The sequence below is a fragment of the Petaurus breviceps genome, unplaced genomic scaffold (assembly GCF_028583685.1).
Source record: "Petaurus breviceps papuanus isolate PSGF00001 unplaced genomic scaffold, PetGlider_PUasm1.0 428, whole genome shotgun sequence".
Classification (NCBI taxonomy): domain Eukaryota; kingdom Metazoa; phylum Chordata; class Mammalia; order Diprotodontia; family Petauridae; genus Petaurus; species Petaurus breviceps.
Window position 1 is genome coordinate 1197541 of NW_027186331.1, and position 24920 is coordinate 1222460.

The 24920-nt window shown below is 50.6% G+C and overlaps 1 protein-coding gene across 4 annotated transcripts in view; it reads left to right on the forward strand.

The window, feature by feature from the left end:
• LOC138171377 (septin-2) overlaps positions 1-24920 on the forward strand; it is a 66964-nt gene that overhangs the window by 1526 nt on the left and 40518 nt on the right. For 2 of the 4 annotated variants that reach the window (XM_069100826.1, XM_069100827.1), the window contains exons 2-4: positions 16036-16084; positions 18858-18960; positions 23878-23964. In XM_069100826.1, coding sequence (XP_068956927.1) covers positions 16061-16084; positions 18858-18960; positions 23878-23964 — 214 coding nt within the window. In that variant the 5' untranslated portion in view covers positions 16036-16060. Of the gene's footprint in view, positions 1-12123; positions 12244-16035; positions 16085-18857; positions 18961-21081; positions 21106-23876; positions 23965-24920 lie in introns of those variants that run through there. The other 2 variants (XM_069100828.1, XM_069100829.1) reach the window with 2 other exon arrangements.

Below are 24920 nucleotides of genomic sequence, written 5' to 3' on the forward strand. Positions count from 1 at the left end.
TCCCCTGACAGGCTTCCTCCCGCTCTCCCCCCCTGCAGTTCTCGGGCCCCAGGAGGGACCGCAGCTGACCCACACTTCTGAGCCCCGCTGGCTCACGGCTCTGCACACAACCAGTGCTTACTAAGTGTTGGGTGAGCGGTGCTGGCGCAGGCTGAAGGAAAGCCTAGGCGCCGGGGCTCCTGCACAATGCCTGGCCTGGCTTGATTTGGAGGAGATAGTGCAGTCTCACCTTCCTTCCAGGTCCCGGCCCTTTGTGCGTCTTAGCTGTTGTCTCCATTTCCCAGCTCTGCAGATGGGCCGGACCACACCCAGATCCACACTCGCCCACTTTTAAGATCCAGTTTCTTTTGGAAAACATTTTGTTGACAGCCTTTCTTTTCCATCAGCACCATCCTTTCCAAACACATTCTTCCCGCCTTTCTCAGACTCATGCTGCTGTTAGTGTTAACTTGTTTCAGACTCTCCAGGACCCCACTGGGGGTTTTCTCAGCAAAGATCCTGGAGTGGTTCGCTATTTCTTTCTCCAGCTCATTTTACAGAGGAGGAAATTGAGGCAAATAGGGTGAAGTGACTTGCCCAGGGTCACACAGCTAGGCAGTGACTGAGCAGGACTTAAACTCAGGTCTTCCTGACTCCTGGCCGAGTGCTCTATGCAGAGACTCGTACTGTACCTGCCACAAAGAATAAAAAAAGAGGAGAGAAAAGCCCAGCTAGTAACAATCCCCAACATACCCACCTAGTCTAAGGACATGTGCAGTGTTCCCAGGCGGGAGGGAGGAATTTGGGAAAGCAGATTTTTAGGTTGAATGTTAAGATGATGGAGAGGATGAAAGAAACGTTAAAATAGCTCTCAGTTCTATCCAAAGTACTTTTTTCCATCACCTTTATTTCCCCGTATTCCCCTCCCTCTTCCTTTTTTTACAAGGAATAGAAACAAGGGGGAGAAAGTACTTGCCTTTCACTGCAAAGGCCAGTTGGAATGCTAAGGTGCCCACAGCCAAAGGGATTTGTAAAGGAGAACCTGCCAACTCTTAGCAGCTACATGAAGGCTTGTTCTAAATGTGTGAAAAGCAGCCGAAATGAAGCAGCTCAGAGGTTTAGCCTCCTGCCCAGCGACTTGGCAGAGGTGACCAGAGATGGGAAGAGTTACTGGCGGAGGAATCGTGAAGGACAGACAGGTCGAGGATTACAGCTGGAACTAGAGCTGGCCCAGCCATTCTGGAAATTTGGAAATAACGAAAATGAAAAACTGGTATTTATATAGCCTTACTGTGTGCCAGACACGGTGCCGAGTGCTTTGCAAATATCTTGTCGGGACCTCAGCAGCCCTAGGAGGTGGGTGCCATTGTTGGCCCCATTTTACAGAGGAGGAATCTGAGGCAAGTAGAGGTTGGGTGAGTCACCCAGGGTCACATAGCCAGTGGTGTCTGAGGTCACATCTGAACTGGAGCCTTCCTGATTCCAGGCCAGTGGGCATTCTGTTCACTCAGGAGCCTAGATGCTCTAGGTGGATATATATATATATATATATATTTTTTTTTTAAGCAATCGGGGTTAAGTAACTTGCTCAAGGTTACATGGCCAGTTATTTCTGGGTGTGGTGCTGAGTATCTGAGCCTGGATTCGATCCCAGGTCATCCCAACACTGGGGCCGGTGCTCTTTCTCTCTGTGCCACCTGGCCGCCCCTGGTGGATATATATTTTTAAGAACATGCCTAAATATCTGTATTGTTTGATCCATAGATTCCACTGCTAGAAATATACCTAAAGCTAAAGAAGGAAAAAAAGTCTAATAAAGACAAAAATATTTATACCAGCACTTTTTGTAGTTTCTAAGAATTGGTAACCAGACAAATGTCCATCAGCTAGGGAGTTTAAAGGGGTGGAGAGTTTGTGTCCTTGGGGCCACATATGCCCTTCTAGGTCCTGGGGTTCGGCCTTGTGACCAAGTCCAAGTTTCACACAACAAAACCTTTTATGAAGGGGTTTTGTTCTGAGAAGTTTGGATTCAAAGGGCTGCACTTGAGGACCTAGAGGGACACATGTGGCCTCGAGGCCACAGGTTCCCCAGCCCTGGTCACCCAGCCAAATGTGACCCATAAATGTGAGCACATTTTTCTGTGCCCTAAGAAACAAAAAATATGAAGAATTCAGAGAAACGTGAGAAGACTTCTATAAACTGAGATACAGTGAAGCAAGCAGAACCAGGATGACTAGAACATAGGTGGAATGTGTATTAAAAAAGAAAGAAAGGAAACATAGTAACAATGACCAAGCTTGGCCCAAAGAAGAATGAGGAGAGTTGGCCCCCCTCCCTTCTCTGCAGACGTTGGGGGCTGTGGGTGCGGAACACGCCAGGCTTGGCCGATTGTGGATTAGTTGTGCTGGACTCCTTTCTCCCCCTTGTTTCTGATCCTTGTTAGAAGGGAAGAGGGAGGGGAATATGGGGAAATAAAGGTGATGGAAAAACAAAAGATTGTTGGTAACATTTTAAAAGAAAGTCACAGAGGCTCTGAGTAAGCTAGTATCAAGGTTGTTAGTCACCAAGACATGTAGGGGCAAGCTTTTGTGATCTCCGTAAACTCGGCCTTGCACAAGTTTAAAAAAAAGTTCCTGAGCCTGTTGTTTGTTGGAGTTTTCTTAGCAAGGTTACTGGAGCAGCTTGTGGTTTCCTTCTCCAGCTCATTTTGCAGATGAGGAAACTAAGGCAGACAGGGTGAAGTGACTTGCCCAGGGTCACATGGGGTTGTAACCCTTTGGTTCCCCTTTCCGAGTTCTAATTGCTGAAATCTCATTCTTGCAATGCCACCTCCCAGAAGTGGGGTAGGAAGGAAGCTCCAGGCCATTGGGCAGATCCTTCCTGGATTAAAATCCTGGACAAGGGGGCGTCTGGCCTGGCATGGATGGGTGTGTGGGGGTGCCCATCACCTTGGGCTGGCTCAGCCAACTTCTCCATGGCTTTCCCTCCTTAGGAAGCTTTTCTGACATCTCTAAATTTTCCCCGCTTTCCATTTACCCTCTGGGGCAAAGCAGAAAAAAAAGACCAAAGTCTAAGCCTGGTTAGATGAACTCTAGCCACACATTCCCATCGCTCTCAAGAAAGGAAATGGAGAGAATCTGTGTTCGAGGAGGCCAGCTGCTTCTTGTAATCACCTGCTCCCTTCCTAGTTGTCAGCCAGCCATCTGCTCGTGGACTTTCCCAGGAGTCTCGGGCTCACTGGCAGGTTGTTCTCCCTTTTTAGAAAGTTGGGACACTTGACCCACAGTCTTGAAGTCCTTGAATATCACTGGTAGTGAGCTGCTCAGTGGTCACATTGGCTCATTTTTCCCTAGCTGGCCACGTGGTTCTTCAGGGCGGGGCGATTTGAATTAATGAAAAAGTTTCTTCTTTGGAGAAATTTGTTACTTTTCTAAATCCCTACTTAAAAATATAAAATTTTTTTTTTTTGCAATTACTTGTAAAAGCAGTTTTAAACATTCATTTTAAAAAATTTTGAGTTCCAAATTCTTTACCTCCTTCCCTTCTCTTGCCCATCCCTGAGACAATGAGCAATTCAGTATAGGTTATATATGTGTGATTATGCAAAACATTTGCATATTAGTCATGTTATAAGAGAAAACACAGACCAACATCCCCCCACCCCTCGTAAAAATGAATAATAATGTTTCAGTCTGCTTTCAGATTCTTTCAGTTCTTTCTTTCTAGGTAGATAGCATTTTTCATCTTGAGTACTTTGGAATTGTCCTTGTGTTACTGAGAGTAGTTAAGTCATTCACAGTGGATCATTGTGCATGTTGCGTATAATGTTCTCCTGGTTCTGCTCACTTTACTTTGTATCAGTTCATGTAAGTCTTCCCAGGTTTTTCTGGAGTTTGTCATTTCTTACAGCACGATAGTATTCCATTACTTTCATATATCACAACTTGTTCAGCCATTCCCCAATTGATGGGCATCCCCTCGCTTTCCAATTCTTTGACACCACAAAAAGAGCTGCTGTAAATATTTTTGTACAAATAAATTCTTTTCCCTTTTTTTGGATCTCTTTGGGATACAGGCCTAGGAGGGATATCGCCGGATCAAAGGGCACGCGCGGTTTCAAGATGTTCCAAATTGTTTTCCTGAAGGGTTGAGATAATGGGGAGAAGGAAGAGCATGCCAGGCAGGGGGACCACCGGGGCACAGGCCTGCAGATGGAATCTGGAGAGGCATGGATGAGGTTTAACTGGACAGGTCTGGAGAAGGAGGTGAGGCTGAAGGGGGAGGAGCTTCAGCTGCTGAATCGTGGAGTGAGAGGGGCTGTGGAACTTTGTACATCACGGCCACGTGGCCACGCATGCCTTCAGGAGAGTCACTGGTGGCTAGAAGCTGGGAAGCAGGCAGGAGACCAGAGGTGAGGGGGCGTGTGTGGCAGAGATGTTGTGGAAGCAGATTTTGCGTGTTTCATCCTGGGTTGTTTTGTGTGTATTTGTTTGCTTGTTGTTTTCCCCATCAGACTGTAGGCTCCTTGAGAGCGGGAACTGGCTTTGTGTCTTTTTGTATCCCCAGCTCTCAGTACAGGGCCTGGCACATAGCAGGTGCTTAATAAATGTTTATGGAATGGATGAATGCATGTTCTTTCTCTGGGCCAGGCCCTCTTCTATGCTGGGTGCTGGGGATAGAAGACAGTGCAACAGATCCCGATGGCAGGGAATTCATCGCCTCCTGGGAAATGCTAGCAGTTGACAGATTAGACATTCGAGGTGAGTGAGGGAGGGCGAGGAAGGGAGGAGAGTGTGGAGACTGCTGACCTGCGCAGCTGAGGGCCGGCAGTGTCCGTTGGATGAAGTTGTGGGAAGGACGCCATCCCACAAGTGTAGGGATGGAAAAAGGGGAGCTGGCTGCCACGTGACTGAGGGAGAACTGAACAGCAAATGTGTGTGCCATTGGTGTCTTCACAGTGTTGAGAGGAAACAAAGGGGACATCACTGGAGGGACCACACAGCTCCCTCGGTGAGATCACCACCCCTCTGTCACACCCTGTGATGATAGACAGCCTGGGGGGAGCAGAGTACCCCCTGTGTCCTGGCTGGCATGGAGCTCCACGATTTAGGAAAGACTGAATCCCAGGCAGCATCCGAGATGTTTCACCTCAAGTTCATGCGCTAGAAGGATCAGGAGAAGAAACTGGGGAGCTTTCTCCTGGAGAAGAGGTGTTGGGGGGGATGCAGGTGGCTTCACATCCTCGAAAGACTTCTGCTAGACTTGGTTGTCTTGGGCGAGGACAGAGTTAGGAGTCCGAGGCAGAAGTTGCAAAGAGGCTGAATTTGAGGAAAAACTGCCTTGCCATCGGAGGTGGTCAGAGGGGAGAGGATTGCTGGGGGAGGTAACAGATCTTCCTTACTGGTAATTTTCAGTCTGAGGCTGGAGGGAGAAATTCTTGGTCAGGAGGGAGCCTCTGAGACTGTGGCCCTGGGCTTTTCCTGGACAAGAAGCCACAGTTTGGAACCCACCTGGCCCTTCTCTGTGCAACTTCTGAACTGGACCTTCGTTTCCATGGACTTCCAGAGATAGGAGCTTCTGTCTAGGAACTCCTCCTCTTTGCCCACCTACCTTCAGGATCCTGGCGTGGCAGGAATTTGGGTGGGAATGGGTCTTAGCAGAAATAGGTTAAACTGTGAGTGTTACCACCTGCTTTCAACAATGCAGATCCGGGAACTTGGTATCCCTTTGCTGTACAGGTGAGGAGGCTGAAACAGCAAGGCACCTGAGCGAGAGGCAGCTTGGGCCCGGCACTTCAAGCCCTTTGCCTCCCCTCTGCCTCCTAGCCTGACCACTGTCTCCCCTCCAGCAATGATGAAGACACCACCCGGGACCCAGGACCCGGAGCCGAGAGCCTTGGGCATAGCACTCCTTCGAGCCCAGTGCCCTCAGCCATTACCCTGGGAAGTCCTCCTGCATGCTCAGGGCACTCAGCTAGGAAGTGTCCGGGGCAGGTTTTGCCCTCAGGTCTTTCTGACCCTAGACCCAGTGCTTTATGCTCTGTGCCCTCGTTCTTGGCACCATCACATGGGTCAGCATCAGTAACAGATAGGACTTTGATAGTGGAAAGCCTGCTCCAAAAGAGGCCTGGCCCATGAACCCTGGGGCCTTTCCACCTGACCTGCCCTGAAACCTTCCCCATGTGTTGTCTTCCCCCATCAGAGAGTGGGTGGGATGCTTCATTCATTCATTCATACACGTTTGTGCCCCTTGCACTGTGCCCAGCATTTGGCTTCATTCTGGGAGGGGCAGGAGGATGTTTTAGAAAGGACACAAGCCTTGGATGCAGAGTTTTGGAGCTGGAGGCATCCCAGAGTGATGCCCCCACAGAGGTCACATAGCGTGATCTGGCTCATGCAGGCAGGATCTTCCGAGGTCTCAGGCTCCCACACCTCTGTTCCCCAGCTGTACCGGCTGTTCAGAGAAGCTGCCCCAGCCCTTGTTCTGTAATCATGCACAAGGCCCTTTATTCCTTTGTTCCCTCGATTTCCAACGAGGGCTTTGTCTCCCTCTGTCAGGAAGTGGTTGATAAATGTCTGTCATGTGCCAGGCCCTGGGTGAGGCTCCGGGGTGAGATAATGCCAGCCTTCCACAAGCTTTCATCCCTTTGTGGGGAAAAGCATATATGACCATATGAAATAAGCACAGGGCTGTTTTTGGATGGGCCCTAGCAGTGGCACCCTGAGAGATCAGGAAAGACTTGTTGTAGGGGGCAGTGCTTGAGGTGAGTCTGGAAGGGAGCTAGGGCTTCTGTGGTGAAGGTGAAGGGGAGAGCCTGCTAGGCAGGGCTGGAGTGGGGGGGGAGGGGGGAAATGGAATGTTGGGTAGGGGAATACAGAGAAGACGACAGTTTGACTGGATCCTAGAGGGTGTGTGGTGATCTGTAGTCTGTGAGTAGATGTGATCAGCCTGGAAAGGTGGGATGGGGCCAGACTAAAAGGGTGAACAGCAGGGGCACAGGCATCACTTCCATGTAGGCAGCCACAAAAATGTGGAATGAAGCATTTCTTCACTTTGAGGGGCCTTGTCCAAGGAAGCACATTTTCCAGCAAGACTGGGAGTAAAGACATCATGGAACCGTAGGACTGGAAGAAGATGGGCGGTCGGTCCCCTTGGCAGAGGAAGGACTGATGGGGGATGGCCAGAGTGCACAGTATGTTCTGGTGACGTGGAAGGAGGCCCCCAGGCCCCGTAATCAGCGAATGTCCAGATTCATTGGATATTTGAGCCGTGTCCCTAAAGTACTTTGTCAATCTACTTCATGTGGTCGTCATAAAAGGAAAAAATGGCGGACGCACTGCACGAACATTCCAGACCCCGGGCTCCTGGAGTCCTGGGACATGTGCTCACACTCCTGGTCATGGCCTCTCTTTGCTGAGAATGATTAGCTTGTGATTAGCATTGCAATTAAGTGGGAGCATGAGAGTCCTGAGGCCGCTTAAAGGGTTAGATAATAAATGTCAGCTAGTCGTTCAGTGGCTGTAACATGCGGGAATCTGTGCCAGGCAGGGCATTGAATTGGGATGCCAGACCACGTCAGCTCCCTTGTTCTTCCTCTTAACTTAGCAGACCTTTTGGTGTGCTCAGCCTGTGCCTGGGGTCCGGGTCACGGTGTGTGAACAAGCAGAGTCAGCAGTGATCAGGCCCTGGTTCCTCTCCAGCTGAGTCCTGTGACTCCACTGACCTGCTTGGGGAAAGGAGGAATGGCTTGTCCAGAGAGACATCCAGGTTCTTGGCAGGTCTGAGTAAAGCCGTGGGCGGCTAAGGGACTGTCGGCAGACAGAACTTCTCGTTTCCCCAAAGCCTTCTGTGTCTTTTCCATTCCCATCTCATTTGGTCTGTATTAGTTATGTGGATGCCTGACAGGCTCAGCTATTGAGGGCCCAGGCTTTTCTTTCGTTTGAATTCCCCGCCTGGCCTTGCCTAGGGTCCCATGCAGAAGGAGTGCTCAGCACCTTTGGTTGGAGGAGTGACTGACTGACCCTGAGGTTGTGCTGTCTGGGGACGGTTATTATTCTCCAACCCACCAGCACATCTGATGGTATCCCCACTGTTACATAGGCCCTCACCTCTGCAGGTTTAGCTCCCTTGGCTTGCTTTAGCCGGCTGTGCCAGATACTTTGCCTAACCAGATACAGAATATTCTTTGTATGAATGCCAGTTAGCTATGTGAACTTGGACACATTCCTTTTCTAGGCCTCAGTTTTCTTTCCTGTAAGTTGGTCCTGATAATGTGCGCATCATCTCCCAGGATTGTTGTGAAGATTGTATTTTCTGAATTGTAAAACTCTATACCTTGATTACCCTCATTATTCTAAAGCCTCTGACTGCTGAGAATTGGCAGAGACAGTCATCTTTCGGAATGCTTTTCAAAAATTTAGATTGTTCTCCTTCCCTCTCCCACTCTTTCTTTCCTTGAAATGCTTTATGTTGGAGCAATCCTCATACATTTCCCATAATCGGTTGTGATTTGTTGTAGTTGACATTAGGAAAATCCCACACTGGCTCTGAGAAGTTTACTTCTTATATCCTGAAGGAAATGATCCAGGTTCCTTCCTCCCTAATTTATTGGATGAACTAGTTCAGAATAGAGGATGATATTATGGCAAGCTGCGGCCTTTGTGTTTGCGTAAGTGGAAGCTGTAATTAGCGTTGGGCTTTGCTTCTCGAGAGGCCAATTCCATGATGATGGAAGATAAGATTCCCAGGAGAGGAGGGACTGTAGCAGTTTAGCACGTGTGGTACCAGCTGAAGGGAAAACACTGCATGTTGGACTGGTGGGTACATAGAACGTACGGAGAATACCTTTGGCCTCCGACATGTGCCCTACTTTGAAGTACCATGTTGTTGTGGAAGTGACTTCGAAGGCTGGGCCTGTGGAGTGCAGGTCTTCCTGCGCCTGGCAGTGGGTGGTCACCTTGCGCCCCCCCCCCCCCCCTTAGCCAAGCTTGGAAGGTTGACCAGCATGTGATGAGGCTGTTGGTCACATGGACTCATGACAAGGGCCCACCAGGGGTTAGAGGGGTTGGGAGCTATGAGGGTGGAGGAAGCAGCAGAACCCATGGGGCTGGGGGCGCCTGGAAGTGGAGAGTGCCACTCTTGTGTTTGCCCTCAGCCGCGCCGTCAGCTGGAGCTGATCCTGTGAGTGTGACTGCCTGCCCACTCTCCTCCCCCAGTCAGAAGCTTTACCCTATTCACCTCACATCTCGCCCTTAGTGCACTGACCATGGCGTATTGACACATTTCATATTAGAATGATCACTGTCTGCTAGACTGTAAGCTTCACGAGGGCAGGAGGTACGCCTTATCTAAATTTTGTGACTTTCCCAATGGAATGTTCCATATACAGGAGGTGTCTAATAAATATTGGTTGAGGCCTCGAATGAATACTCTAAACTCTTTCTTGGACATTTCAGGGATATTTGATTTTTTTTTTTCGTTATTTTATTGAGGCAGTGGAGCGTGGGGGATGGAGGGCTGATTTTGGAGTTGGGCCCACCAGGGTTGGAGCTCCGCCTTGCCCATAGTAGTGAGGTGACCTCGTGTGAGTCAGGTGGTCACTCCGAGCCCTGGACAGCTTTCTAAGACTATGAACTATGGACAGAGCTCCAGCTCTGCACGGGTGGAAGGCATTTCTACACCAGTGAAGTCACCCGCCTCTTCACCAAATGTTCTCACCTGATAAGTTTTGGAGACATTTTTCTTTATCCCATTGGCTCTCCTCCCTTTAGTGTGTATTTAACACTGGCATGCAGCTGCTGTTTTGTTTTCCATTGAAGTGAGGGTGGTGAATGTGGTGGTACACTGCCAGGGGCTTTGGTCAAGAGGGGACTCTCATTATCTTTCCTACCAACCAACTCTCTCTTTGAGTTGGGCTTTGCAGGGGACTGATACAAACCCCAGCGAGGGATGCTTCTGGTCTGAAAAGGTTATGTGATGTCTAGTTCAGCCAACTGGGTCATGGAATGAGGTGAATTTCTTCGTGATTGTTTCACGTCGGGAAGGGTGTGACAATGTGTAATGAGAACGTAGGCAGGGAGCCAAATAACTTTACCACCTGAAATTGTGAGGTAATTCCTTAGAAATACGTTCCTGGAGTTTTTAAATCCGGAACTTTGTGAAACCAATTATGTAGGAAAACAAGGCTTAGTCGAAGTGTGTAATACCTGGCGAGTAGTTTTGGCCCCTGTGCCCTTTTGACACCTGTATACAGTCAGCTCCTCCTCTCTGCATGGATGCACATATATTTCCTTGTGGTTTTTTTGTTTTCCTTCCCAACTTGTTCAGTTTTGAATTTTCAAGTCAGTGCATATGGTTTCCCTGGGGTTCCTCAAAAATGAACGTGAATCCTTACTCTTATTCTGTGAGGTATCTCACAGAAATGCTATTCTTTATTCCTTTTGCCCTCCAAGAATTTTGTTGATGCCACAGGGACTTATTGCAATTCATTCTAGGGTCTAACATCTTAGCTGTTAGAAGCCTGACGTGGGTGTCTTGAGCCTTGGTGTCTGATAAATGCTGAACTGGTGGAATCTCAGCCCTTTCAAGTCAGCTAGTATTTCTTAATCACTTGTGTGACCTCTTCAAGGTGCTGGGGTCCAAAGGTAGAAAGTAACTGAGCCCTGAAGGGAATACTAAGGCCCTCACCCTCAGAGAACACAGGGTCTAATAGAAAATAAGACACAAGTCCAGAGACGGCTGTGAAACCACCATTAGGTGAGAATAGCTCAGGGCAAGGGCTAAGAGAGGCCCAAGCAAGTGCCGGGCTTTCAGTAGGTGTGCATCGTCTGACCTTGCCCATATGGCCAGGCCTCTGAACTGGCCAGGCCCCCTTCCCTCCCAGCCCAGCTCGGTGCCCTCTCTGCCATCCCCACTCCTCCCCTCCAGCCTTGCCCCGCTTCCCAGCTCCCCTTTACGTTTTGTGTTCTTGAGAGCAGAGACAAGTTCTGCTTCCTTGTACTTCTATCCCCAGCACGTCGTGTTTTCTTCATAAATGCCGTTTGTGTATCTGTGTGTCTTCTGAGGTTTGGGCCCCTTCCTGGGTCAGCCACAGTGCTGCATCAGTTCCTTTGTGCTCAGTCACAGGATCAAAGGTTCATTCTGAAGGAAGGACCCTAGAGAGGTCTGAGTCCATCCCCCTGCCATTTACAGATGAAGAAACTGAAGAGAAGTGGCTTGCCCAGGGTCATACAAGTAGAAAGCCTCTGCGATGGAGATGGAGCCCAGGCCTGCTGGCTTTGGAGGCCAGCTCTCTCCACCCCTTCGTGATGTCTCCACGAATGACCATTAATTTTTTTTGATTGAGCTCTGCTTTGACAATGAGTAACACATCCCTAGGATATTTGTCATGAGAAGATCTCTTAGTACTTAGTCGATTTAAGTGATTCACCCTGGGCCGAGCCCCAGGGACATGATTAATTACAGAAAGATTTGATTTGCTGTTGGCCGAGGCCCGGTGGGAGGCCTGTGCTCATCCCTTTCCTTATTATGAGAAGTCTCATGCCACTGACAGGGACTGGGCATAGGAATGATTGCCACCCTCCCCCCAGCCTCAAAGCAGGCATTCCCTTCCCTACCCTCTTACTTTCCCACCACTTGGTGTTTGGCCTGTTGGGATGGGCAGCCAGCAGGAGTGTGGCTTAGGAAGTCTCTTCTAGACTCACTGCTTGGCACACCTCCAGGGCTTTACCTTTTGGTCATCTGCAGTCTCTTGCAGCTAACATCCTCGGCTTGGAAGGGCAGACACTGGAAGTGATGGCCCCTTCTTGTCTGCCCATCTCCTTAACTTCCCTCATACTTGCCTTGGGAGATTTTCAAAGTTATACACAGGTGCCTTGTTAAGCTGGGGTGAATCCAGTGGGTGGGTCTGGCATCCTCTCCTGGAGAGCCTGGCACAGGCTAGAAAGGCTGGGGTGCCCATTGAGCCCTGATGCATTAAGCTAATGGCTGCTCAGAAACTTGATATCTCTGAGTTATTGGGGAGCCCATTGTGTATTGAAGAGCTGACCTCTGGGCCGCTCTCCTCACCCCTGCCTCCTGAACCCTTCTCTCTTGTTTCCCCTTCCTTCAGCTGGGCTGGCAAGGAACCAACAGAAGTCTGGAGATGGCTTTAAGAAAGCGTTGTTGGTCATTGAGGAGGCACAGGCATGAAGCTCAGAAAGGCCCGCAGACATTTAACAAATAGTCATAAAACACCGAGTGCATGTGAGGCCTTGTGCTTGGAGGTGAGAAGGGGCCAGCTCTAGGCACGTGCTTCTTAGACATGGCGGAATGAGGTCTGAGATCTTGCTTCCCTTTCCTTTGTCCAGTCTTCCCTCCTCTGGTGGGGCCAGTGTCGGGGATGTTGTGGAGGGAATTTGTGTTGGGTGTGGACAGAATGGGACTTGAGTGGAGAGGAGGGTCTCCAAGGTTCTTCAGGATCCAGGACTGTGGGGGTGTGGGAGGTGGGAGGGACCCCACCTCTAGCGAGAGCAGGCCTCAGCAACAAGTGTGAAGGAGGCTAGATTTGTTCTGCTCAATCACATTGGAGGAAAGTTGCAGGAATTCAGCCTAGCATTCAGACCAGAACCCCAAAGCTTCCTGTTGAGAGGTGTTCCAGAGGGGAAATGCATTACTTGGAGAGGCCAAGGAGGCCTAGATGGTGGCAGGAGCCCAGGTTCTGGGTCCAAGGACCCGGGTTCCTGCCCCTGCTCCGCCATGGCCCTTTTCCTAGCTAGCAGCTTCCAGAGCAGTAACAGAAGTCTCTCCCTTGTTGTCCTGGTGTGGCAGAAAGCTGCTGCTGGTGCTGGGCTGGGGTCACTGGTAGGCACTTGGCCTTCAGTTCCCGCTTTTGGGAGGGCCTCTGCTCGCCAGTTTTGTTACCAGGTCCTCTGGAGTCACTTCCGCTGTGTCCTTTTGGCAGCCTTTGGTCTGCCATGATGTTCCCATCTTCCTTTTAACCAGCCCTCCTTCTGCCCGGCAGCCTGGTGCCGTTGCTGCCGGTGTGTTGGATGTGGTAGGTAGGGCTTGCTCCAGTTAGCACAGGACTGTGGTTGAGGCCACTGGGGTCCCGGGTGGAGGAGGACCCACATCTGGCCCCCTATCCTTATGTGTGTTTAAGCCCGATGGGGTTGAGGAATGGTTTTAGAAATTCATGGTTTCCATGGGGAATGGCTGATGTTGCCACTTTCCCTTTGTGGGGATTCCTTGAAACAGTGTTTTAGCAGGTAGGTGGTACAGGGGCTGTGGGGATGGAGACAAAGGCTTTTTATTGGCATGTTCCCTCTTTGTAAGCGGAGACTCCACACTCTGGGAGGCAGATGCTGTCTCTCTAAGTACCAAATCCCTTTTTCCTAATTGTTTCTCTGTGTCCCCAGAGGCTAGCACGGTGGACCAGTGGGTACATGGTGCATGGCGTTAGGAGGACCTGAGTTCAAATCTGGCCTCAGATACTTACTAGCTACATGATCCTGGACAAGTCCCTTAATCTCGGTCTATTTCCTCATCTGTAAAATGGGTATAATAACAACCCTGTTCTCTTAGAGGCAGCACATAGGAAGTGCTTTGCAAACAAACCTTAAAGTACTATATAAATGCTAGCCGTTTGTCATTGTTATGCATAATAAATGGTCTTGATTCACATTTGGTGAATTAAATGGAAATCGGTCAGTTATCCAGCATTTATTAACTGCCCAATCTGTACCAGGCCCTGTGCCAGACTCCGGGGTTACAAAGAATGGCAAAAACCAGACCCTGCTCCCAAGGATGTTCGCAGTCTAATGGGGGAGATGAGGTACAGATAGAAATGGGCAGGTTGGAGTTAGTCACTGAGATCAGGAAGGCCTTGGAAGGGCTTTGGAGAACGTGGGGTGTCAGCTAAGACTTTGAGCAGGAAACTGGGGCCCAGGAGACAGACATGAGGAGGAGGGGCATTCTTGGGGTAGGGGGGGAGCCAGTGAAGCTCAGTCCAGAGCTGGGGAGAGGGGACCATGTGGGCTGGAGAAGCCTGGAAAGGTAGAAAGAGAGGGCTTTGAGAGACAAATGGGGTTTCATGTTTGATCCTGGAGGTGACAGAGTGCCGTTGGAGTTTATCAGATGCGGTTTGTGTGTGAAATATTACTTTGACAGGTGAGTGGAGGATAGGCTGGAGTGAGGAGAGATGTAAGGCAGCCAACCCCCTCCCTCTGCAGCCATTGCTGCATCCAGGCAGGAGGGGAGGGGAGGGGAGCCTGCACCAGGGTGGGGGCTGGGGCAGAGGAGAGGATGGGCATATTGGAGAGATTTTGGGAAGGTAAAATAGATAAGACCTGCCCACTGATCAGATGGGGGGGGGGTGTGAGCCTGGGGAACCAGGAGCATGCTGGAACCCTTGGCAGTGATAGGGAGATTTGGAAGAGGAGAGGGTCTGGAGGAAAGAGAACAAGGTCAATTTTGAACTTTGAGTTTCAGTTCCCTACAGGACATCCAGTCTGAGATGTCTGAGAGGCAGCTGGAGCCAGGAGCTGGAGTTTTAGGAGAGTTTGGGGTGAGACAAGTGGGTCTGAGAATCATCAACATGGAGGTGGGAATTGAAGCCATGGGAGCTGATGAGATCCCCAGTAAAGCAGCCTAGCGTGCAGCTTCGTTTGAAAAGTTTTGAGTTCCCGATTCTGTCCTTCCCTTCCTCTGCTTGCTTGCCCGTCCCTGAGATGGTAGGCAATCTGCTATACGTGTGCAGTCATGTCAGACATCTCCATATTAGTCATTTTGTAGAAGAAAACCCAAACCAAAAGAGCAAATGAAAGGAGGTAAAAACATAGTCTGCTTCAGTCTGCCTTCAGGTTCAGATCCCATCAGTTCTTTCTCAGGAGCAGCATTAATGAAGGAGTCTAAGGGGAGAAGAGGAGAGGGCCCAGGCCAGAGCCTGGGGGAGCTGCCAGAGTTACTGGGTGTGCCCTGGGGAAGATCCAGCGGATCTTGGGGAGTTCTGGGCCAGAGGGCTTAGACCCACAGCTCAGATGGCCAGGAATGATCCCGTGTGCTGCCAGAACCCTATTAAAATGCTATTGGGAGCTATTTAACAAAATGATAAATATAAATAACAAAATGATAACAAATACAATAAAGCATGTAAGGTTACGTTTTAAAAATCAGCCAGCATGTGGCCCACAGAGGTCCCTGAGTGCCTGTCTGCAGCCTGGTTCTCCTAGAGTTGGGCACCGGGGTGGCAGCTGGGGGCACTGAGCCATGCCTCTGGCTTGGCAGAGGGGACTTCCATATCTGGGAGTTCATTCCCCAAACTGGTTAAATTGTCAGACTAGTCCTCAGACCTGTCTGCCAGAACAAATGTTCTTTTGAGCACAGGAGGTGCTCAGGAGATTGCCTAGTGCTGGGAATGTTTTATTTTGAATTTCCAGGCTTGAGCCTGAATATCCTCTGTTCACTCCAGCAACGCTCTCTTCGTGCCTGGTAGTTCTTGGGTGCTTAATTGTATGGATTGTTTATATCGAGGCTGATGGAGAATAGAGAGGGCCTGGGACAAAGGAGCAGGAAAGCCTCTGTAGGACACAGGCACAGGTGTCCTAAAGAAGGCATTTCCTCCCTTGGCTGGCCCGTAGCTGAATTGTCAAAAACCCCCAGCTTCCAGATGTTCTTCCTTTTTAATTTCCTGGCCCTCTTTTGTAGTTTGGGTTTTTTTTGGGGGGGGGGCAGAGATGGGCCTTTTTCCTGATCCTCTAACGTATAGTATCCATTTGTTGTGATTTGGATTTATGAGAAAGGGGAGGCCCATTGGTGGTTCCCGATGTCGACTGCTTTGGGCAAGCAGATGTTCCAGTGATCTAGGAAACAGAACAGTTGAACCTTGTTTCCCCCCCCCCCCCCCCCCCCAATTGTTGGTCTTGCTAGGGGAAAGATTCTCTTGGGTGATAATAGTAAATGATGCTGGGAAGAAAGGTAAGTTTTTGCTCTCTGGTGGATTCTCCTGGATGTTGCTTGAGGTCATTGCACCAAACGTCTGGGAAGGAGCCTGAAGGTGATGCATGATTTTTGTCTTCCAGAGGCCAGAGCTCAGCGTGACTCACCATGTCCCAGTCAGGAGATAAAAAGGTAAAGTCCTTGTTTTGTGCTTAAATGTTGGAAAAGTGCATCCTGTCACTGCAGAGACAGAGCCTGGTCTGAACCAGTCCGCGCAGCTGCAGGGACTCTAATAACAAACCTTAGAACTTTATGGTGCGTGTTATTGGAATGATAGAGATTCAGCAGAGAAATGCAGGCGGCTTTTTCCTCCAGTCGGTAGAGCTGTTCTAGATTGTTAAGTTGGAAAGATTAGGAAAAAACCTTTCTTGAGATAAAGGATCTTATAGACATTCCCCAAAGAGAATGAAGGAAACTTGTCTTTTTTATGAATTAATTACATGGCTGTTTCCACACACCTGTTGGCTTTTTTTTTTTAATAATAGAGCATCCAGCTCTTTGCTTTCAGTCCAGAAGCTCCCGGTGGCTGTTGTTTCTGAGAGTATTCACCAGGTGTGAGAGCTCTTCCTGGAGAGGTCTGAATTGTAGGAAGCAGTACAGAATAATGGGACTCATGTCAGAAGATCTGTGTTCAAATTCCGGCTCTGACACGGGCAAAGTGATTATGAGCAAGTCCTTGACCTTTTCTCACAGTCTGTCTCCTCATCCATGAAATGAAGAAATTCTTTGCCTTCCCTCCCTCTGAGGGTTAGTGTGACAGAAGTGCTACGTGACCCTTGAATCAAGGTTGAACCCGTTAGACAGGCATAGTGGACTGTGGCTTATCATTTGAACAAGCTTTTAGAGAGGCCCTTGCTTTGTGAGCCATGCAGTTTTTATTTGGAGGGTTAATCCAGCTGCAGATCTATGATGCCTTTAAATTCTCCTGCACTTGTCCTTGTGGACAAAGGGCAGCTCAGGTCATATCTTCTCTCTTCGAATCACCTTCATTTTGCCCAGGATCTGGAGGTTGTGGCCCCAGGAGGCTTGGGGACTTAGCCCAGGGCAGCTCACTGGGTGGGAGCAGCAGTCCAGTCTCACTGAGGGCTCCTGACTTCCAGGCTTTCCTCTGTCCATGATGCCCTCCTATCTCTCATGGAGTATACGAGGAAGTCTTTTTTTCCTTTTTTTATTTTTAAAAATTTATTTAGTATTTTATTTTTCCCCAATTACATGTAAAAACAATTTTTAACATCCGTTTTTAAAATTTTGAGTTCCAAATTCTCTTCTCTCTCCCCACCCATCTCATTGAGAAGGCAAGTACTTCGTTGTAGGTTATACATGTATGGTCATTGAAAATATATTTCCATATTAATCATGTGAAAGAAAACATAGACCAAAAAAAATTCAAGAAAAATAAAGTAAAAAAACTGCTTCAATCTGTATTCAGACACCATGAGTTCTTTTCTCTGGGGATGGATGGCGTTTTCCATCCTAAGTCCTTTAGAGTTGTCTTGGATAACTGTATCACTGAGAATAGCCAAGTCATTCACAGCTGATCAGCCCACAGTATTGTACACAGTACATTCCACATTGCATCAGCTCATGGAAGCCTTTCCAGGTTTTTAAAAATTTAGTTAATTTATTTTTAGTTTTAAATATTTACTTCCATAAGTTTTAAATTTTCCATTTTCTCCCCCTCCCCCCCTCCTCCCCTCCTCCCCAACACAGCATGCAGTCTGATAAAGGCTCTACATGTGCATTCCTATTGAACATATTTTCATATTAGTCATGTTGTATAGAAGAATTAGAACAAATGGGAGGAGCCAAGAGAAAGAAAAAACCAAAAGAAAACAAAACAATAAAGAAAACAGTCTCCATAGGTCTTTCTCTGGATGTGGCGGCATTTCCCATCACGGGTCCTTTGGAGTTGTTCTGGTCCTTGCCTTGCTGAGAAGGGCCAAGTCCATCAGAGTCAGGGACTGTTCCTGTGTACAGGGCCCTCCTGGTTCTGCTCCCCTCCCTCAGCATCAGTTCATCTGAGGCTTTCCAGGTTTCTCTGAAGTCTGCCTGCTCCTCATTTCTTATAGCACAGCAGTGTTCCCTTACGTTCATAGACCACAGCTTGTTCAGCCATTCCCCATTTGATGGGCATCCTGTACAAGGAAGTCTTGTAACTATAGATCTCACAACTTCCTTTTTTTCAGGTGGACCCTGAGATTGCTGTGGAGAGTTGATGAATTTATTTCCTGGGAGGAGTCCTGGATAGTCCTTTCCCTGCCCCCTATTCTTACCCTCTCCTTCTCATCCTCTTCCATCTCTTTGTGATTGCAGACACCTGGCTCTCCCCTGAGGACCCTGCAGGCCTGGCACTCTGAGCTGGGGGAGGGGGAGGCAGTGTGCTTCTTGCTGCTCACTGCCACAGCCAGCCCTCCCTTAGCTGGAATGTTGTACCCACACCTGCTGGCTCCCTGGCTCCCTTCCATGATGCCCTGCTATACAGTACAGATTTTGAACATTACGTGACTGAAATCCACATGCCCCCTAATTTTCTGTTTTACCGCTGGCTTTTCTGCCCATGTCCATGTGGTTATGGAATGAGTCATGCTTGGTGAATGGAACAGGGAGTGCTGGGGTTGGAAATTGAGGTGACAGTGGGGGGATAGCCTTGGGAAGACTGGCAGGGGAGCATGGGCATGAGGTGAGTATTGGCACAGCCCTGGGCTGGAGCTTGTGCCTCCCCCCGACGTGCCTCGCCTGGTCTGAGGAGCGTGGGTTTGACTTGGTGGGGCCCACTCACACAGCACATGGAACGAATGTCCTTAGGACCAACGTCCTTGGGTGCATTGGGGCATCCCCGTTGCACTGATCTCCGTGTACTGGGTACGTTGTTTCCATATAAGTAATTCAGAGTCCTCTTTTCCAGCTTCCTTCTGAGACCGCGGGCTACGTGGGCTTTGCTAATCTGCCGAACCAGGTGCACAGGAAATCTGTCAAGAAGGGTTTTGAGTTCACCCTCATGGTGGTTGGTGAGCCTCTCTCCTTATTATGACTCCAGGGGCCTTCTGCTTTCAGTACCAAGTTAGGTTCAGTTCTAATTAGAACGAAACTTACCCCAAGACCTGATGGTATCAGGGTGCCTGCAGTGACAGGACAGAGAAGCTGAGGTGTAGGGGCAAAAGTGAACCAAAGTCTGCCCTCAGGAAGCTCTCCTTTGAATGGGGGGACCACAGGCACTTGTAGAATTCTGTAGAGACTCTGGGCACCATGAATACAGAGGATTTGGGGAAGGAGTGTGATGGCAGCTGGGGGGATGTGAGGGGGGGAATATGTGCATGTAGGGCAGCCAGTGCAAAGGCGTGGAGACGGGAGGAGCAGCAAGTTTTCTGGGATGGCTGGATTGGAGAGTGTGGACAGGGCATTAATGTGTAAACAGACTAAAGAGGTGGGGAGGGGCCGAGTGGTGAGGAGCCCGCAGGGGCATTCATATGGGATCCTGGGTGTCCTCTGACTTTGGTCTCCACTGAGGTTCTCCCCTTGTGCTTCGTGGTGGGTGGAGGTGATTTGGCTGCCCAGTATTAACCCCAGCAGCTCTTCTGCGGGGAGAGGCCCTGTGGACACACCTCTCTCAGGGCTGGCTGTTGGGTGTCAGAGCCGGCCTGGCTTACTGTGGAAGGGAGTAGATCTCTTGGGGGTGGGGGGAGGCGGACTGTCTTGGACAGGTCCAGGACAAAGTGGTGTGGGAGGTTTAAGATGGAGGAGGTGGCATCTGAGGGGAGCCTTGATTGAAGGAGGTAGGGATTTCAGCAGCTGGACATGGGGTTGTGAGGCGGGAGCAGGGGTGGTGGCGTTCATTCCAGGTGTGAAGGAATGGTATGAGCAGAAGTAGGGAGACGGGATAGGGACAGACGAGCACGGGGGATGGAGAGAGGGACCCAACTTGGCTGCAGTCCCAGAGATGTGAAGGGGACTAGTACGAGGTAAGGGCTGCAGGGTAGATAGCAGGTCAGTTGAGGAAGGCCTTGAATGCCAGGGCCAGGCATGGATACTTTAGGAGGTATGACAGGGCTTTTGGCAGAGAGTGCCTGTGACTGCAGAGGTGCAGCAGGAAGTTTAGTCGGGTGGCACAGAGAAGGTGTTGGAGAGGAGCCAGAGGGGAGGCGAGAGGCCTGGAAGCACTAAGCACCTCAGGGAGTCCAGCGTCTCCCCATCATCCCCATTTGGACTGTGTGTTGGGCCATGGGAGGCTGAAGGCAGAGTTGGGCCCTAGGAGAGCCCTGTGTCCAGCTGATGGGAGCCACGGGATTTCTGTAGGACGGAGGTGAAGACTTGAATGTGGTGAGCTGGTTAGTCAGGACAGTAAGAACTGAAGTATTGAGGCCAGTAGGTCCGGGGGATTGGTATAGTGTGGTCCTAAGCTGGGGCCGGAGATGAGTCTTCAGAGTGGAAACCAAGCTAGACCTTGCACGTCGGTCATCTCTGATTTCTGAGGCAGGTTTTCCTACCGTGTGGCGCTAAACAGTAAGTGGTAAGGTGGAGTCTCCCAAAGTGTTGCCAGGCAGGGAGTGTTATGGCACTCTGCTGGTTCGCCATGTCTGTGGAGGACGGAAGAATCATTTCGAAGCTGTGCTGAGATCCTGGCAGACAGTCTGATCTGCCACGCAGCCTGGGAAACTGGGGAGCAGCTGGGGTGGAGCAGCCTTCCCACCCCCCTTGTCTTTCTGCTGCAGAAATCGAGACTTTATTTCACTTTATTATATGTGTATTTTTGAATTTTCTATTGATCTTTTGTTTTTATATCATCCTCATTTCCAAATATTCCTTCTTCAAATATTCATTTCCAAATATTCCCTCCTTCATGCAGTCATATCTTATGACAAAGAAAAAAAATGCAAAAAATAGTTCATCGGAATTAACCAATATGCCATCGTCATCACCACCACACATTTAAAAAGTGCCTGCTGTGTGCCAAGCTCTGGGCCTGCCAAGGAAGGCCAGCCTTAAGGTCATCGCCCTCCAGGAGCTCACCGTCCAAGGGGGAGAGAACTCCGCTCCCATGGCACTTTCTGGCTCCCGGGCTCCTCCCAAAGAGTGAGAGCGACGTGTTGTCGTGTCTCTCCGGGGCCAAGCTCCGTCGCTGAGACTTTCCTTTTTGCATTTGTGTCATGGTGGTTCCCAGTTCTGCTCATAGTGCTCCCAGCAGGATCCCACCCATCCCATTCCTGCGGCGCGGCCTGTCGAGCTGCTTCCCGGTGAGGGGCACCAGGCAGTGCGGCTGTAGGGATGTCGGTGTGCTTGGCGTGTCTCCCGGCTAGCAGTGGGTTCTCTGGATCAGAGAGTGTTAAAGAGCTCTCCTCCTCATTCCAGATTGCCCCTTCACCCTGGGGCTGGGGGAGCCTGTTGGGTGTTCCCATGACCTCATTTGATTCCCCCACCCCCCTTGTGTCCCAGGGGTGGATGGCAGGGCCTGGACTGAAGCCTGGGGCTCTTGCCCTCCAGACCAGCAGGAATCCTGTCCTTGTCCTGCTTGTGAGTATTTTTAGTTCTCGTGCATTTTGTGTTTCTTGAAGGAGCGGCCTGTCAGCGCCTTGGGATGACTTTATAGTCGAAGGGTTCTTGTGCTTGGTCCCTCTCTGCTCATTGTGAGGAGCAGGACGCACCAGCATCCCCTTCAGTCAGCTCCCGTGACTCTTGAGATGCAGGATCCTGGGTCTGGAGTTGGAAGGGAGGCCTCTCTGAACTCTGACCCACTGACCTGGTGGATGTCCGGCTCTCTCGCCCCCTTGGCATCGTGACTTTGTTTACCTCCGATGCAGCGGTTCTTGCATTTTACCGAGTTATAGGAGAGGTCCAAAGGAAGGTCGTGGTGAGGTGTTTAAACTTGTAAAACTTCCCAAGTCAGAGTTGTGGTCCCTGCGGGAGGGTGCTGTCCACAGCCACAGGACATCGAGAAAGTCTGGCGGGGCCGGGATCTCTCCTGCTCCAAAGCGGAGCCAGCCTTTGGGATGAGTCAAGTCGGAAATGTGTCTTTTGTCTGAATTCATACCCATTCGGACCCTTGTTTCCAGAAACTCTGACGCTCCTGCACTGTGGGCCTTTAAACGCAGTCTTCTTGTCTCTAAGCCCAGTACCCTACCCACTGTGCCACCTGGCCACCAAGATTGGGTCCCGGAGGAAATGGGAATGGTGATAATGTGAAAGACTGCTCTGACATACCAGTATGTGGAATCCTTTTTCCTCGTGGGAAGGCCCAGCAACTCACAGACATCATCAATACAGACCTACAGTTCTCCTGGTCAATAAATGTTTGGTAAGCACTGACTGTGTGCAAGGCCTCGTGCTAAGGAATGCGGGTGCACAGAAAGGCACAAGAAGGTCCTGGCCTTGGCCTCGTGGAGACCTCCTCTGAGTGCCCTGCTCTCCACCACACCCACTGGCCATGCTGCTTGGGCATGATGGTGGGAGCTGAAGGGGGAGTCCAGCAGTTTGTGTCTTCTGGTCACAGTGCAGTAGAAGTCACCCCTGCAGAGAGACAGACGTCATGGTCCTGTTCAGAAGGATGCCCTCAGGAGACTCCATCATACTGAACCGAGACCAGGCATCTCTGGATCTCTCTTGGCAGCCTCTCCTTCAGCAGATCTTGGTCCAGGGCTTGCTCCCTGAGGGAGAGAGGGGGCATCTCTGGAGACCCAGACGCAGGCGAGTCTGTGCCGTCTACGCCGGTGAGGATGCAGAGTGAGGAGAGGGGCACGTGGAGACCCAGATGCGGGCGAGTCTGTGCCGTCTACACCTGTGAGGACTGAGTGAGGAGAGGCACCGTTGGATAGCTCCTCTGCAGGGCTGCCTGGGCCAGACTCCGGGGCCTTCTACATGGAAGGCCTCTTCCTTGGGGACTGTCTTCTCACTGCACCACCTGCTTCTGAATCGCCTTGGGGAGGGGGCACAACTGCTCATCCTATTTGTTTGAGAGGGTTTGCTTTGTAGACACAGTCGAAAATAGACCGTCAGCAGTTCTGATAAACAAGATTGGGGATCAAAGGAGGCAATATTGGTTTTGATTTTTTCAGGAGGAGGCGTGTCTCCAGGAGTAACGGGACTGTTTTTCCTCCCTGTGTCCTGCATGGGCTCCCAAGGTGGATTCCAGACATACTTCAGACTGTGGTTTGTTGGTTAGAATTAAGGGTTGAGCTCAGCCCCAGGGCTCAGAGAATGACAGGCCTGTGGACACTGGAATTCTGGTCTGTTTGTTTGAGAAACAAACCACCTACAGGAAAACATCTCACAAGGATTAATCAGGGGATCTTGGGGTGCTTAGTGCAGAGAGGAGAGGCTGGGAGGAAAGCTCTTGGCTGAGAATCTGAGAATCCGGAGGCTTCGTGGGCCCCCCCCCCCACTTCAGCTCAATAGAAGGAAAAGGCCCCAGCATGCAGCAGGTCCCAGGGCTGAGGGGGCCGAGTCAGGGGCAACGAGCTCTGTGTTCTGGGGGAGGAGGGGGCTTCAGGCAGGTGGGCTGTTCTGGAGGGGGCCGCGTGATGGTGCCACGACCTCTGAGGGCTGTGGTCTGTTTGTACCTTGTGCTGAATCAGAGGAAGTCATGTTGCCAGTTGTGTTTAAGATGGTTTATGAAAAGGAATCAAAGCTTAGGTTTGATTTCCTGCCAGGGCAGAGGAGACTTCAAAGCCCACGGTGAAGGTGCACGTGAGTGATGGGGCTTCTGGTGTCCTGGAACGAGGCGCCCCCATGGCCCAGGCCTTTGGAGGCTGCCTGTACGATCAGTTACACCAAGCATCTGGGTGCAATGTCCGGCTAGGGCCACAGTCAGAGCTGTCCCTCAGAGCTGTGGAGGCAGCCCTCCATGGGGGGTCCTGCATTCCTGCCTGGAGCTTGGGGCGGGTGCTGGGCATACTGAAGAGAGCAGCATGCTGAACTGCTGGCTTTACTTCTAGGTGAATCTGGCTTAGGAAAATCCACCTTGATTAACAGCCTCTTTTTGACTGATCTTTATCCAGAGCGATACATTCCTGGAGCTGCAGGTATGTGGGACACGGGTGTGTGTGTTGAGTCAGGCCAGTGGGCACGAAGGCTTGGGAGAGCAGAATGAGTCCGAGCCCAGCCCAGGGCTCCAGTGGTGGGGCCGGTTGTCAGGCCAAGGGCCTTGCCTGAACCGTGTGCGTGTGGGTATATGTGTGTGCACACGTGTGTGTGTGTATGTGTGTATGTGCATGTGTGTGCGCACACGTGCGAGAGAGAGAAAGAGAGAGAGATGTTCTGGGGATCAGCTCAGCCTCAGGCAAAGGCCTGGTCCCTGGGTGGTGGGAGGGAGCCCCTTGGGGATGTGCACGGCTGCAGGTAGCCCTTCCCTCTCAGTTGGGGTTAAGTGACTTATCCAGGCTCACACCCCGAGTAAGTGTCTGAGGCTGGGTTTGAGATCAGATCCTCCTGACCCAGGGCCCCACTGCATCACCTAGCTGCCTGCATACCCTCTGCTCTTGAGTTTGCTGTGGTCGGGGGTGGGGCTGGTGTGTCCTGAGTTCCCCCTGCGGCCTGGCCCCCTTTCTCTGGCTAGGACCAGGCTGTGGGTTGGACCAGAAGGGTGTGTGTGTGGGGAGTGGCTCATTGGCTGCCTGGAGCAGGTAGCAGCACTGGTCATTTCTCCCACTTGGCCCCTGATTTGTCACCTCTCGTCCTTAGAATCCGTGTGCCACTTAAGGAGAAGGTCAATGTGTTCTGTACTGTGGGCCCTGGGTGGTGCGGATCCTGGAGTCAGGAAGATCTGAGTTCAAATGCTGCCTCAGACACTTCCTAGTTGGTGACCTTGGGCCAGTATTCCCCTCTCCAGGCTTCAGTCTCTTCATCTGTTTTTGGGGGTAATAATAGCACATACATCGAAGGATGGGTGTGAGTTTACATAGGCAGCATGCTTTAAAGGGGAACCTTAGCTCCTGGGGTGTTTTACCTGTGCAGAGTGCCTCCAGCCTCCAGAGGGGCA